The sequence below is a fragment of the Caloenas nicobarica genome, chromosome 2 (genome assembly GCF_036013445.1).
Source record: "Caloenas nicobarica isolate bCalNic1 chromosome 2, bCalNic1.hap1, whole genome shotgun sequence".
NCBI lineage: Eukaryota > Metazoa > Chordata > Aves > Columbiformes > Columbidae > Caloenas > Caloenas nicobarica.
In genome coordinates, this window is record NC_088246.1 from 127,399,902 (window position 1) to 127,415,493 (window position 15,592).

The following is a 15,592-nucleotide window of genomic DNA, read 5'->3' on the forward strand; positions in this document are numbered from 1 at the left end:
ATTGCTCAAGAGGACAAATAAAACTCTCTTTGTGTGAATGTCTGTGAGAGTGATTGAGGTTCGGAGGTGGATTAAGCTGCAAATTAATTTAATCTGATTAAGGCCAGGGTACAATGCATTGCTGAAGGAGATTGTTAATGCTGCATTCTTTGACCAAGGTTGTCAGTTCTCAGAAACCACTGTTAGGTCATTAATTTGCACGTGTAAATATAAATATATATCTACTTATTTCATATATTTATGTAAATATAAAAATATATACATACTGTGTAGACATAAATAAAATACATAACATGCATATATTTATGTATTTACATAAATTCATAAAATGTTTTAAGGAACCTAAAATTTGGACTAATGAATACAGCAGATTCTCTTTTCCATAGTTGTTAGTGCTTTGTTTCCGCAGCTAGGAAAGGAGGATTTCAGATTTCATCATCCAACCTTAAAGTTTCTATAGGGACTGTCTTTTCTTTTTTTAAAAATATGTCAAATTCATTTTGGAGACTTTCATTGCTCCAGCAGAAAGCAAGCACGGTCTGTGATTAAAGGATTGCTCTGCTAAAGCCAAGGTCATTGGCAAATAGTACCACGAAACCTGAGAGACTGGCAAAAATAAGATGACCTGATAAAATATAGAATCAAAAAATATAGAATCAAGAGTGTCATGAGGAAGCACATGTTTCTAGGAGCATCTTGTGCTTCACTGGAATTAAAATAATAAGAAAACAGATCCCTAGCAGTTCAATACACTTCTGCTACTTGTTGTGTCGTGTTATTTTGTATTCTGAGTTTTCAGGAGGGCTTCGGTAGCGCAGATACTCACTTCTTGGCAATCTCTTAGCGGCTGTTCTGGGTTTGCATGACAAGGTTTTGGTAGTGGGAAGGTTAGAGGGGTGGCTTCTGTGAAAAGCCTCTAGAAGCTTCCCCCAAGTCCAATAGAGCCAGTGCCAGCTGGTTCCAATAGGGACCTGTTGCTGGCCAAGGCTGAGCCCATCAGCGACCATGGTAGTGCCTCTGGTATCACATATTTAAGAAGGAGAAAAAGTTGCTGTGCAACAGCAATTGCAGCCAGAGGGAGAAGTGATAATATGTGAGAACAACTACTCTGCAGACACCAAGGTGGGTGAAGAAGAAGGGGGAGGAGCTGGTCCAGGCACTGGAGCAAAGATTCCCCTGCAGCCCATGGTGCAGACCATGGTGAGCCCAGCTGTGCCCCTGCAGCCCATGGACATCCATGGTGGAGCAGATATCCACCTGCAGCCCATGGAGGACCCTATGCCGGAGCAGGTGGATGCCTGAAGGAGGTTGTGACCCCATGGACAGCCTGCGCTGGATCAGGCTCCTGGCAGGACCTGTGGACCACAGAGAGAGGAGTCCAGGCTGGAGCAGGTTTGCTGGCAGGACTTGTGACCCCGTGGGGGATCCAGGCTGGAGCAGTCTGTTCCTGAAGGACTGCACTACATGGAAGGGACCCACGCTGAAGCAGTTCATAAAAAACTGCAGCCCGTGGGAAGGACACACATTGGAGAAGTTCATGGAGGACTTTCTCCTGTGGGAGAGATGCCACACTGGAGCAGGGGAATAGTGTGAGGAGTCCCCTCCCTCTGAGGAGGAAGGGGCAGCAGATAAAACACGTGATGAACTGACCACAACCCCGATTCCTGGTCCCTCCACACCACTTGAGGGGAGGAGCTAGAGAAATTAGGAGTAAAGTTAAGCCCAGGAAGAAGGGTGGGGTGAGGGGAAGATGCTTTAAGATTTAGGGGTTTTTTAATTTTCCCCAGGTTAAATCTGTTTTGCCCATGGCAGTAACTACTGAGTGATCCTTATCTTGACCCACGAGCCTTTAGTTATATTTTCTCTCCCCTGTCCAGCTGAGGAGGGGAGTGATAGAGTGGCTTTGATGGGCACCTAGTGTCCAGCCAGAGCCAACCCACCACTGTGGCAGACAGGTTTATTCAATGGGCTGTATAGGAGTTCACTCAAAAGATGCAGTGAATTAGCACAGCTTTCTGGTTGCCTTTTACACACATTAAGATTAAAAAAAAAAAAAAAAAACACAAAAAACACCACGCCACACATAAAAAACCCACCAGGATCTCTTGACAGAAGTTCCAAGAAATCATGCAGTTTGATTCAGGTATCAATAAAATTGAGTACTTCTTATGACCTCTGAGTTTTAAGCTTTTAGGGTGCACTAAAGTAATTGCCTTTGATCACAGTTAAATAACAGTTGGTCCTTTCCTATACCCTGAAGGATCCATGATCATGTGAGATGGGGGACTGTGGCACATGGTGCCCTGGATAGCCGTGATCCAGACTAGTGTTGCAGACGCTTCCCATCTAGATTCCAGGACCTCAGCTTTAAGAAAAGCAGCAAATAATGCAAGTTACAGCACAGGCTGGAAATGCCTAGCAGTAAGGCTCATGATTTTTGAAGCTTTTTCTCTTCAGCTTTCTTGTAACAAGCCAAACTTCTTATTGTAATGTGATGTCCCTGGGAATGGAGGCTTTAGCAAAAGTGCTGAACATAACCAGACTTGCCATAAAACAACAAGAGTTGGCAATATGGTGAACAATTGCATTGCTTCAAGCAAGCAAAACAGAGAACACAATAGCAGTCGCTTAAACAGGCCTATTAATCTTTAAAAGTGTTCCTAGATGCAGGTAGGAACATTCTGGTTAGTCTCAGAAGAGGGAGTTATTTTTCTTCTCAGAAATTTCAACATTCAAGTGAGTTTTCAAAAGCCTTCTTATGGTGCTTTTTAATGTAATTGGAATCTGGTACAGGCTCTTAAATTTAGGACACGCTTTCTCATGCATTTATCTCTAGTGTAACATTTATCTCCTTATATAGCAAGACTTGTTATGGTATCTCATAGATGGGACAGAGACATAGATCACAGAACCCACCAGAATTAAGGAAATTGTTAAAATTAAACGTACTATTATTGCAACATTGTGTTCTTAATCATGTCTTCATCCCCATGCTTTGTCTTGTTCACAACCACTGTGTACAAAATACGGTTATTTGGATAATAAGGAAGTTGAATCCTGTTTTGGCTAGAGGCTACACTGCATCTGTTCCTCATACTGGATTATGTGGGCTTTTGGCACAAACTGTGTCTCCTATTTGCATACATTTTCTAGTAATGTTAGAACTATAATAAAAGCCCAAGAAAGGGTTGGTTTTGCAGAGTTTGTCACATTAGGGTGTCCAAGGTACAAAAGACAGGGAACTACAGAAGAACAAAGAGTTTTGCATGATCAAGCCAGGCCAGACCTGTCCATTTTAAGTGGAGAAATACAGTCCCCATCAACACTGCAAGAGTATTCTCGATAGGTATATGCTTCCTTAACTAGTGTTTTTGTCCAATGCTAGGATGCTGTATACAGTGGTGAGGCACTCAGACACATGAGTCTGGTTCTTTCTGCTTTGCATAGGAATAAATAAAACATCATAAAATAGTGTGGCAAGAGCTTTCTATAGCTGTTTGAGGCAGTTTATCTCTGAGGGAAGGTATGCTTGTGTCAAATTTTAATTTTGTAATATTTCAAGTGTACATGTAACTCCTTAGGGATCTCAGCAATCCCACTTAAAAACAATGAGAAAAGAAAAAGGTTAAAATGTTCTTGCTGAAACTCAAAATTGCTTTACATTATAACTCATTTTTCAAATGTTCATAGTTTTATGAACCTTTTGGAGAGATTTTTTTTTTATGGCCCATCATTGTTTGTTTTTTGTTGTCGTTGTTTGGTTTTTTTTGTATACCAAAACTTTCTTTAACCTTTCCTGCTTCTCTGCCCTGAGAAGTTTTCCTACAACATTTGTGCTGGTGGCTAAATATAGCCTGTCAATGATGTTTCTAGTTCTTCACTATTACAGTTATGTTTCAGTCTTGTCTTGATTCTTCATTTCAGTCAAAATCAGATATGGCTCCAGTGAGAGACTCACCAATCTGCACAAACCCTTCACTTCACACAAACCCTTATCCTGTTAATATTCCCAGTCTTCAAAACTTGAAGCAGTCCTCGCAATTTTCCATCACTCCAAACCTGTGTTGTCTCATACCTCTGGATCATCAGGGAGAATAGGTGAGAGCAATTCTAAAACTAGGTGCTCAGCTTAATCACATGCCAAGGACGCCATCAGAGCACAACAGCTTTTGTGGGCAGTCATTACTTCTTTGTGTTCACGTTGAATTTCCATGCCCATGTTGAACTTCCTATGACAGGTTCATATTGATCCAATCATCCTGTCTCATGCCAATTTTCCCTTTGGGCTTGGAGCTTATTTCTGCCATACTGTGTTACCTCTCTGGACTGTTTCTGAGACAGAGAGAGTGCCACAAATGGGAGGTGTAGCATGGAAAATTCATAAGCCATGGAGCTGAGATTTGAGCATGGATCTGAATATTGCCAAAGATCAAAGTTCATCTTTAGGGGCAACAAGTTTCAGAAAACGGTTCCTTGCTGGTTCTTCTGACTTCTTCTTCCGACTAATACTAACAGTGCACGAAGAAGACAGCAGTATGCTTTTCTTGTTGACTTCTTGCCTTCTGGCTTTCTAAAGACATTCCACTTTGCTAGTAAGTTCGTTAAATCTAATTTTAAAATTGCCTGTTTCACAATGCAGGAAATAGATCTCTGAGGATGTGGCAAATAAAGCAACGCAGAAGAACTATTTTTATCATATAGGTAGATCATCTGCCTGTTTTTCAAATAAATTTCAAAAACTTCTTTTGTTCACTTTAAAAAAATAAAATAAAATCTGACAGCACTGTCTATAGCCCAGGGAGTAAAAGTAGTAAAAGAAGACGACAGTACTGCCTAGCTCGTTCATGTTGGAGGGGGGTGTGAACAGGTGGGGGCATAGCCAAATGGTTAACAAGTGTTGTACTGTGGATTGATTGAGAAAAAAAATAGATTAAATCAGTGTAACTTCTAACCGTAGTTATGCTTGATATGGAAATCCCTTCCTGTAGTCATGGTCTAATATCATAGTTGCAGGATTTGCTCAACCTGTGAATCTCCAGTCTCATTGAGTGGGAGCCATGAACCTCTAACCACATCACCCAGAAATTACTTTACCTTTTTTAACCATTCCCAGCCCATGATGCTTGGGTTAGCTCATAGTCTATTATCTGAATAGATTGATACTGTGAATTTTCTCTTTTATTTGCTAGGTCTAGTCTATCAGCCAGTTCAGACAACTGAGTCAAACCATAAGCTTCAATTTAAGCATGCTTTTCATGTAATCTCTTCACCAGAGTGCTCAGGATGAGGATGAGATATTGACTGTACTATATTTTCAGCAGCCATCTCAACCTAGAGAGCTTGCCTGGAAGCAGCATGCTTCATTGTTCCATCCCATTAGCAGGAATGTCAGAATTATTGAATGGGCTACCTTCAGTCTCTAGCTCATGGGACAGGTAAAAGCCACCTGTGTAACACTGAAGCAAGAGTTTAAATTAAAAAAAAAAAGTCAATAGTCAGTATTCAAAAATGATAACCCAAATCAAGACAGTGAGCAAGTGACAAAAGTTTCCTTTTTGCCAATGGACTTCTTCAGTATTATCTGCCCAGGCCTGCAAAACCAATTTGTTCAGTGGTAGTGAGAGGAGATGGAGCATAACTGGTTATGCACAGAGCAAGCCAGGATCAGAACCTGCGGTTTCAGGAAATAACTGGGTAGAAAACTAAGGTTATGCTGCCAATGGAGGTCTTTGGCTAATAGCCGATGCTCATGCTTCAAAAGACTTCTACAATTAGCAGGTTTCGTTAATGCTGGAACACATAATTTGTATCTAATGAGGATTAATGTCTCCTTGAAATTAGATACCAAGGAATGTGCATGTCCCTTCTCCATGCCAACACCACTGCATCTTAACTACAAGCTTAATTTGGTGTAGAGAATTACAAGGAAATGTACTGGTTTTTTCCTAGCATTATGTGTATTATCTTTTATTACCTGGTGACCAGGTGTTTGAAAATCTTTTATCCTCACTGGTAAAAACAGAAACTGGGTAGCAAGTCAAAACAGGAGCATCCTCCTTACTCTTAGGAAATGGAATATAACTATTTCTTGCCTTGGCCTAATTCATGTTCATTTATAATAAGCATTATAGTATCAATAAAATAAAAAGTGTTAGGAAGGGCAAGGTACCACACAAGCAACAATAAAGTCAAGATCTCCAACATTATGTTTTGCCAGGCCTTTGTGCTCTTGCACCTTTCTGTGAAATGTCAAGTGTTGGCCACTGTCTTGCGGAGGAAAAAGTGCTTCTCCTCCATCCCACTCAACATACTAATGTCTTTTTTACAGTTTTCCTCAGAGTGTATTTTTCAGATACTAACAAGTAATGAAAGAAATATAAAATAGCATGTCATAAAGCAGAAACATACAATTAAAAAAAATATTTCTGTGTTGCATAATCATTGTGTCACAGCAAATTTGTTTGTTATGCAAGGCAATCTTGGGTTGTGTTACGGTTCGTTGGGGTTTTGTTTGTTTGTTGTTGGGGGGGTGTTTGCTTTTGGGTTTCTTTTGGTGGAGTTTTAATGTATTTTTTTCTTTACCTCTGGTGATTTTAGTTAGTCTTAATTTCTCATTAATTTCTTGTGCTGTTGTTATAGGCTCTGTACATAAAGTACAGACAAATAAATGAAAGTAACATCATCCTTATTATTACTCTTTAGTTTTAAAATAAACCATGTTAAGATATTATCTGTTAAAATTTATCTAAGTTCACCACCTAAAAATAGAATCATAAAATCATAAAATGGTTTGAGTCAGAAGGGACATTCAACGATCATCTAGACCAACCTCCCTGCCATGGGCAGGGACATCTTTCACTAGATCAGGTTGCTCAAAGCCCTGCCCAATAGAAAATGTCCACTTGAAACCAAATCTGGAATTTAAGCAGATATAATGAAATTAAACATTATCTCCAAGCACTTAGAAACAGTATTACTGAGAATTAAAGGGATTACATCTCACCTAAAAGGAAGTACCTGCCATTGCAATGATTTCCAATAATGATCAAAATTAATCCTTGGGCTGACAGCCAACACAAATCCTGTACATAGTTTAAAAGCTTAAAAAGCCGTAGGCAGTTAGGTGGGACCCTGCATCAGTACAAGGGTGATTATTGGTCTGATCCCATGCTCAGAAGTAAACTTCTTACCACAGAATAGAGTATTGCTTTAGTGCTGACTGAAAAAGGCAGGAGCAGGATGTAGGATTTCCCTTCCCTGTGTCACTTCCCTAAGTCCCCCGTAATTTTCCTGGAAGTCCTGTTATCTGTGTTCTGCCCACTTTTCATTTATGGCATCTGTCTGAGAGGTTACCAGCTGAGGAAGCACAGTTCGCCCAATAATGTGTGGAATTAAAGTCAAGATATATGCCATAAGTCTGAAGCTCAGAAGACAGCAGTTTTCCATCCATGACTGAAATTTCAATTGTTAAATGAATCCCAGCTGGACTCGTCAGACTACGTGATGTTTTTTCTACAGAGCTTGAAATTGAGTCTTTTGCTATGAAGCAGCAGCATTTTTCTATAAGAAATAAGCAGTTTACTTTACATCACCTGCTGAAGATTAAACATTTTATACCCATTTGCTTAATGGTTGCTTGTGACACTGGAAGATAGTACATGACCTATTGAAAACTTTAAGCATCTGCTTGTACTCTCTGAAAGAATTCTTAACTTTCCTTAAATATACAACTGAGAATAAGCTGCTTGGGCAGCAGCTTTTCAACCATGTGCAGGGTTTCCAAATTCTGAATTCACAAATATTCTCAGAAGTTTACTGATATTTAAAACCTGCACACCAGACCAAGAGTCTTTTGCTTTCTATATTTCTGTAAATGACGATAAAGATTCAGGTTAATTTTTTAATGCCTGTCACATTTGACTCACGTTATGGATTAAGAATCCCCAAGAAGTTAGAGAGGAGTGTGCATTAGCAAAAAAAAGGAGGGGGGATTGATTTTTGTCAGGCTTTCTTTTATTGATTGGCAGCTTAACATTTATCAGCTCAAACGGCTTATGGCTGCCATTTTGTGAAGTGGTATTTTAGAGGTCAAGCTAATGCACCAGCTGGTTTTGGTTGCATTTCTAAAGCTGATCTTTGCTGGACAATCATTATCCACTTTTACCTGCTTTGAGGACTCAGGGCGTACTACACACATTCAAAAGTAGTGCTGAAAAGCTCTTCTCCCAGACTTTGTCCATAACTCCTGAAAAATAATTTATGTTTTGAAAAGCATCAAGTGTTCTGATGACATCTCTTTTGTTTTTAATCAAAGAATTATAACTATAATGTTTCTGTTTCCTTTTCTCACTGCCTCACCAGCAACATCGAAATATGAACATGACCATCTAGTTAAGCATCTCTAAATAAGGCCATCAAGTCGAGCAATTTTTTTCATCACCCCAAGAACCAAACATAACAGTATTCCAGGAATGAAAGATTTTATATCTAAGAGGTGTTTGTACTGACCACATGCCAAATTCTTACATTTCAAATGTGTTGGCAACATTTATCAAGCTGTTTCCCTATGCAAATTTACCATTTTTCTGTTCAATTGGCTCTTAACTCGCCAAGCACAAATACTGAAGCCGTACATAAGAATCAAAACTTAAAGACAAAAAAAAAAAAAAGAGGAGGGAGAAAAAAACCTCAAGAGTGAAGACAGTTGTGACGCCAATGCCACACATCACAATTTATTCCCACATTGGTGATAACAAAGCTTTACTTCACGATATTTGATACACACTAACCCACATGGCAAATTCATATTCCTACTCAACAAAGAGTTACAGAAATAGATGAGAGTGAATATCTGTGTGCTGCTTGAAAAATGGCATTTCTTACAGTTGGCGTTTGTTAAAAGCACTTGGTAACATTGTGCAATCTCTGGCATTGTTGTACGGAGAAAGCCTCGGCTGTTTCCTGTGCCTATATATTTATAGTTATATTTTCATCAAACTGAATTGTCTGTCAGCTTCTGCTTTCACCAGTCATTTTCATATTGCAGCTGAAAAGTTTCTAAACCAGTATCAAGGAATGACATGCAATGCCAAAAGACAAATGCCTCATTAACTGTCAATGATGCTCCAACAAGTCTGTATTTTAACGGTGAAGAAGTTACGGAGAGCAAAACAGCAGATCGCACAGGCAGATTTCTGATTGCTAACTAGCAGTAACAGACACTGACAGGATTTAGTTCAGCCATTAATTTTCATATGTGGCTAGAATAAAGACATTTAACAGATGAAAACAACAAGAGGACTTCTGCAACTGGAATCTGCACCAAATGTCCCCCTGGTCAAGGTGAAAGTAATCAGCCACAAACAGACTGACAGGACAGGTTTTCAGAGTGGGGCACAAAGCGCAAATCAGTGTCATGGCAGTGCTCACACGCTGGCACATATGGAAACTGGGATATTTTGTGGGCACCTGGCTGGCAATTTTGCACGCATTTTTTACAACTACCTTCAAGTTAGGAATGGGAAATGTGGAAACCTAAATCTGAATTAATTATTTAAAGTATCAGTATAACTCAACTCTCATTTATCTCCAGCGAGGAAGGGGTTTTTTGCATTTAAGTGGCATCCATTCAACTTCAGTGTATTTTACTTGAGCATGACCTAAAGACCTAAATCTTTTGTGAATTCTGATGAATTTTCCTGTTCATACTTCATAGATAAGCTGTTAGAAAATCTGTAGTACATTAGTATGTTTACCACTTCTACTGCTCCAAGTGGAAGTGGGATGATGTTTACTACAATGCACAGAGATTATACAAACTGTGTGGGTTACAATGTAGCCAGTACCCATTGGGGTAGATTTAAGGCCTGATCAGACAAGCTGTAGTTGCGGCTGAAGATTATGTGAGTGAAGTTATTGCTTGTATTTTAGACTCAGATCAGTTTACAGAACCAGGTTTCTTCACTGAACTGAGAAGGTAGTAACGTGGATGGGGTGCAGAGGGGAGAAAAGAGATCAGGGTGCGTGGCTGGAGATAACTTTTCATTTGAATCTTGGACAGCTGGAACAGTATGCCCAGCTGTGCTCCTACTTAAAACAATAGCTATAATTTATAGTCAATATTTTAAATAAATATGGTACAAGTTTGTTTTAGATTGTCCCCAGTACCATGGGGTAAAACTATCTCTCTTGCCTGCTAAAAAAAAAATAATAATTCTTAAGTGACATTCTAATCAAGTAATAACAAAATTGGTTTTCAGGCTGTAAGTCCATGGAGACATAGGAATGCACTGTGTTTTGCATGGTACCTGGTATGATGGTTCTTCTGCCAGACAGAAGATCCTATGCACAATTACAAAATAAGCAATAAATGTTTGTAATTTCCTCTCTCCCCTTTAACAGCCTGCTTTCGTCTTATAAATTGCTAGGATGATGGGGAAGGCAAGTTATTTATTTTGTTTTCTTTATAATAATTGAAAACATCTTTTCTTTCCTTTGCTTTACCATAAATAACACAAAGCTAGAGGTTTTCACACTTTTTCCCTCCCTCTCTCCTAGGAAACCGATCTCATGACCTTTAACATCTCAATGCACCGTTCTTGGTGGCGGGAACATGGTCCCGGCTGCATACGAAGGGTGGTGCGTCCTTCTGCCCCTGGCATCCTAGACGATTACTCCTACGTCTCCGTGACAGGCTGCATAATTGACTTCCAGTACCTAGAGGTCATTCACAGCGCTATCCAAATACTCCTCTCTGTAAGTTCCCACTTCCTCTTGTACTGGGATCCTGACAGTCCTTTGGCACGCAGCCTGCTGCTGTTGGGTGTCTCTGTCCTCAAAGCGGGATGTAGTAGTTGATGAGTAGCAGCACGGATTTTTAATTGTATTTTGAATTAGAGAATTATATTTGCACCATTAAAATGTGGACTGCTCTTCTCTCTACTTATACCCTATAAAGCTCTGTACAGTAGTCCCCATTCTGGCCTTTCCTAGGACAGCTGAAAATAAACTCAAGTTCTCAGCTCTCATTCACTGAGACATGTACAGCAAAGGAAAGCAGACTTGTCCAAAATTAATTTTCCTAAACCTTTCTGAAGTTCACAATCAATGATAGTATTTATTCAGCCCTGAATGTAAATATGTTTTATGTAATACATGGCTAAGTTTCTTCCTAAATTGAGATATGGATATAACACTTGAAAAAGGGCAGAGAAGTATTAGGAATTAAATTACTGGTTTATATTTAACCATGGTATTTGTTCTTTCCTGGGACTCTGCATTATCAGAATACTCTGCCTTTGTGATCCACATTTTGTAGTTGCCACACCATTCAACATCTTCAAGTACAAGAAGTCTTTATAAAAAGTGCAGTGCAGGAAGCACTGGGGCTGGATGAGTCTTGGCCGCAGTCTTTCCTCAGTCTGATGGCTGCTTCTGCATGTGATTAAATGGTTGTTTGGCACGAGCAGCATGTGGTCTCCTAGAAGTGGTAGCTCTTTCCCTGTATAGCTGTGTATCGTATGTAGCAGCCTGCTACATGGAAAATGCAGCATGGAAAAGAATGTAGAATGGAAAAGTATAAAAAAGATATAATAATTATAAAGCATTAGATGTCACAGACCTTCCCTTTCTTGTGGAGTGACTGATTGTCTGGAACAATCATAAATAAATTCTGGATACAATTCATTGCAAGTTCAAAATGTTCCAGGAACTTAGAAGGCTTGATTGTGAATTAAATATTTGCCAGTTTCAGATGCTGCTTCTGATTGATATACACAATGTTAAAATTGAAATCTCATATGCGAAGTAAGGTTTTCCTCCAGTATCATCTTGCTATCCCATCTGTGACACGTTGTGGTTAGCATACCATGAGTCTGTACTTCAGTTTCCATTCTGAATTCTAGTTTAGGCTTGTTTAATTTACTGACATACAGGACAGAAGTCACCACCTGGATTATCAGACTTGTTGCAGTTTCCTCCCATTTTCTGAGTACTGGTGACCTAAGGAAGTTCCCATTCATTTTGGATGCAGAACTGCTTTCCTAATTGGGGTACCAGTTTCAATTGTTAGTTAGAAGGTCATTTAGGTTGTCTTTTTACAGTACTGAAGAATTGTAGACCAGAAGATCCTTCTTTTTTCTTTTCCTAGTAGCTAGTCCTAAAAGTAGCCTATTTCTTTTTGGACCTTACAACATACTTAACTTTCATAACATTTTTATGTATCAGTAGTAGCATAACAAACCATTTTACAGTGTAACAAAAACTTTATTGGCATAACAAATCATTTTATCCTGCTAATCCTTGTCCAAACGACTGGGAAGGTGAGCACTTCCATTTGGTAGGGAGTTAGAGCCTCTGCAGGAAGAAATCCCTCCAGGGCTAAATATTGGATATCTGTTGAAAAATATAACTCACTAGCAGCAGTTCTACATTTTCGAAAGGTGGCTTTTTATTGATTTTTTTTTTTTTTAACTCCTATAAAAAGTTTTATTTGCACAGAATGCTGAAGCTGTGACTACCTTAGACCCTACTTCAGGGAACAGGCTTGGCAGTCATTTATTTAATTCTAACACAGTAAGGCTCTTTTTGCATTTGCTTTATAGTTGTTTCTTAAAGAGTATGTTTTATTGACGAAACAGTAGCTTTGTATCTCATCCTGATTCTGGGTGGCTATTGAAGTGATTTGGAGTTGAAGGGGTTAAGCACTTTTTTAAATTGGGGAAAAATCAAGAGAAATATGAGAGAATGGGATGCAATTGATAATAAAGAAGAAATATATTTAATTTGTGTGTTTAAAATCTGCATTTATTTGATGTGGGGGGCACAGTACATATTATTTTGATGACTAAGTCCTTCTGCACAACACCTTTAATTTTAAAATTCTGGGCAGATCATCTTTATGGAAACCTGAATTTTCAGGGAACAAATTAATATTACAGTCAAAATGGTGACACCTTAGCAACTTTGAGAAAGACCCTTCATACAGTCTTTGTTGTTATTTGAAAATAGTAATGCACACTGAGAACGTTAAATGCTAGGTAGACACTGGCTTCAATAGCCTGAGCCTTAAAAACTTCTTGAGGTGATTGTGAAGAGTTTTGTATTGGACCCTGAGACTAATTTCACAGTAAGTCCACAGCTACATTGTGAAGCAGGGGCCTCCAAGCGAGGGTTCACTGAGGTAGCTCTGGAGTTAGCAGCCATATAACTTCATCAGTGCCAAAAAAAAAGCAAAACTAATTCATTTTGGCAGAGCAATAGCAATAGTCTGACACAACTAGACTGCTTCTGGGGACGGGAGCTATTACCTTCTCACAACACTGCATTGCACAAGGTGAGGTTAACTTTCCACCCGGTCTCATCACTGTATGGAAGAGCTGTACCTAAAACCTAGATCTCTGAAGGAAGGGGGACAAAAAGAAAGAAAAAAACCAAAACCTAAAAACACACGAAACCTTTAAGCTGTTCGGCATGTTGGAGAAAGCAGTAGTTTACTTAGCAGAAGTCCACCTGTTGCCTCGCATAAATGTCAATTATTGTAACCTCTAGGTGACTGCTGGACCTATAGAGGAGGAACACTCACAAAAAAAAAAACAACACTCCTGAAGAGTTACCTCATTTTCACTACACAACAAAGCCAGGCAAAGTTGTAATATAGGGAGATTAAGAGTACTGAATCTTTTCCATAGTGGAGTGAAAAGCAGTGAACGTGTCTGCCTAACGTAAAGTTAGGCACTAATCCATGGGGAATGGCTTATCAGTAACACTACCAGGCAAAAAACATAGCCAAAAAAAAATATTACTTTCTACACAATATTGTATAAAATGAAGTTGTAATGTCACAAGTACGAGAAAAAGCACTCCTGGCAGCCAAATTGGCAGCTGGACACTGTGGTCACTGTGAGTCTGAAAGATTCTCCTGCAAGATGGACAGGCTACATCTACACACATAAATTAAGGGTGCCAAGGAAACTGGGTACTGAGGCCAACTGGCTCAGAACAGTTCACATCTCTGCTAATGGTCTCAGCCTCTGAAACAGGCTGGTGCTTTCAAGCCACCCACTGGGAATAATCCCTGGGATTGTTCTCCTGGCCAAAACTGTGCCTGGGAACTGTGTGGGGAGAGTGCTGGCTGGAGCAGGCCAAACTGACACCCATGCAGCGGCATGGGCAATGGCATGCCGTTCCAGGGATGCTCCCAGGCGTGCGGGAGTTCCCTCCTATTGATGCAGTCGTAGCAGGAAAACATCCAGCAATAATTTGTTCCTCCAAGTGGAACAAGGCAGGAGGTGGAAGGAATGGCCTATTTATCGAGAAGGGTATAGAAGTCAGTGATTTATGTCAACGTTTTATTTTTTAAATCTTTGCCAGAGAAACTTATCCCCTACCTTTTTGACATGGTAGAGAAAGGTATGTTTTCACATGACATCTAGTGGTTACAGTGACATTTATGACAGTACACAATGTCAGGCAAGCAATATGGATTAATTTCATGAGTTATTATTCTTATTAATATCCCCTTTTAAGGTTAGCCAATTCCACCAATGATTGAACTAGGGATGGTTGTGGTTTTACATTTATGGGCATTCCGTCGTGTTAATCTCTTCTACCATCCTAATGCGGGAATGTGTCAGCACCTCCAGCCCTGCATTAAGCAACATACATCTGTCTTGTATCTATTGTTCTGCCACTTTCTCCCCAGATGGAGAATGGGCTGTGAAGCTGAGGCTTTGTCTGAATAAGCATTGAGTTTCTGTGCCATTTTTGAATGTTTTTTCACTCTTGGACATGTGCCTTCTTGATGTGCAGACAGAAAAGAAAGCTGCAAACACCTTGAACTGCAAGGCTGGAGATGTTCTTTATTGTGGCAATTTATTTCATTTATAGTTGGCCTCATTCTGGCCCCCAAGAAAGATCTGTCTTTTGTGCAAATGGTGGAGTGAAGATACTACAGAAATGTGGGTCTGCTGACCATAGTTTTAATCTGAAACTCTTTCTCTGGTTCTCTAGAGACCAATGGGGCCAGAATCATTAGAAGAGTTTGAAGAGAAAGTTTTTTCTTCCTTTAGTATTAGTTACCTTGGTCTGTAGCATGCATTCACTCTGGTGCAGGAACACATCTGGTATGGGTACAGCAGTGTGACGTTGTGGAGGCAGCTTTCATCGTTGTATAGTAGTTAAAGGTGGACAACTTCATATACGGGTATATCTAACTACGAGTCTTCATTCAAGAGATGGCAAAACCACACGTAAATGGTCACTGTCTTCCAGGATTTGAGTTAGAAAACAAAAGCATATAATACACAACCGCTAAAGTACATGTCCCAAGAAGATGTCTTCCCAGTGCACCTCTCAATTCCTGAATCTATAAATACTGTATACTTTCCATGTATGCCACGTGCAGATTACTTTTGAATATCTCCAAGGAGATTCCACAACCTCTCTGGGCAGCTTATGCGAGGGCTCAGTCACCCTCACAGTAGAAAAGTGTTTCCCGATGTTCAGAGGGAACATCCTATGTTTTAATTCGTGCCCATTGCCTCTGGTCCTGGCACTGGGTACCAACAGGAAAGAGCCTGGCTCCGTTCTCCTC

At 39.8% G+C, this 15,592-nt stretch overlaps 1 protein-coding gene across 1 annotated transcript in view; it reads left to right on the forward strand.

Annotated features, from left to right (window-relative positions):
• NKAIN3 (sodium/potassium transporting ATPase interacting 3) overlaps positions 1-15,592 on the forward strand; it is a 346,886-nt gene that overhangs the window by 250,900 nt on the left and 80,394 nt on the right. Inside the window, exon 4 of the mRNA XM_065629251.1 lies at positions 10,558-10,755. Coding sequence (XP_065485323.1) covers positions 10,558-10,755 — 198 coding nt within the window. The remainder of the gene's footprint in view (positions 1-10,557; positions 10,756-15,592) is intronic.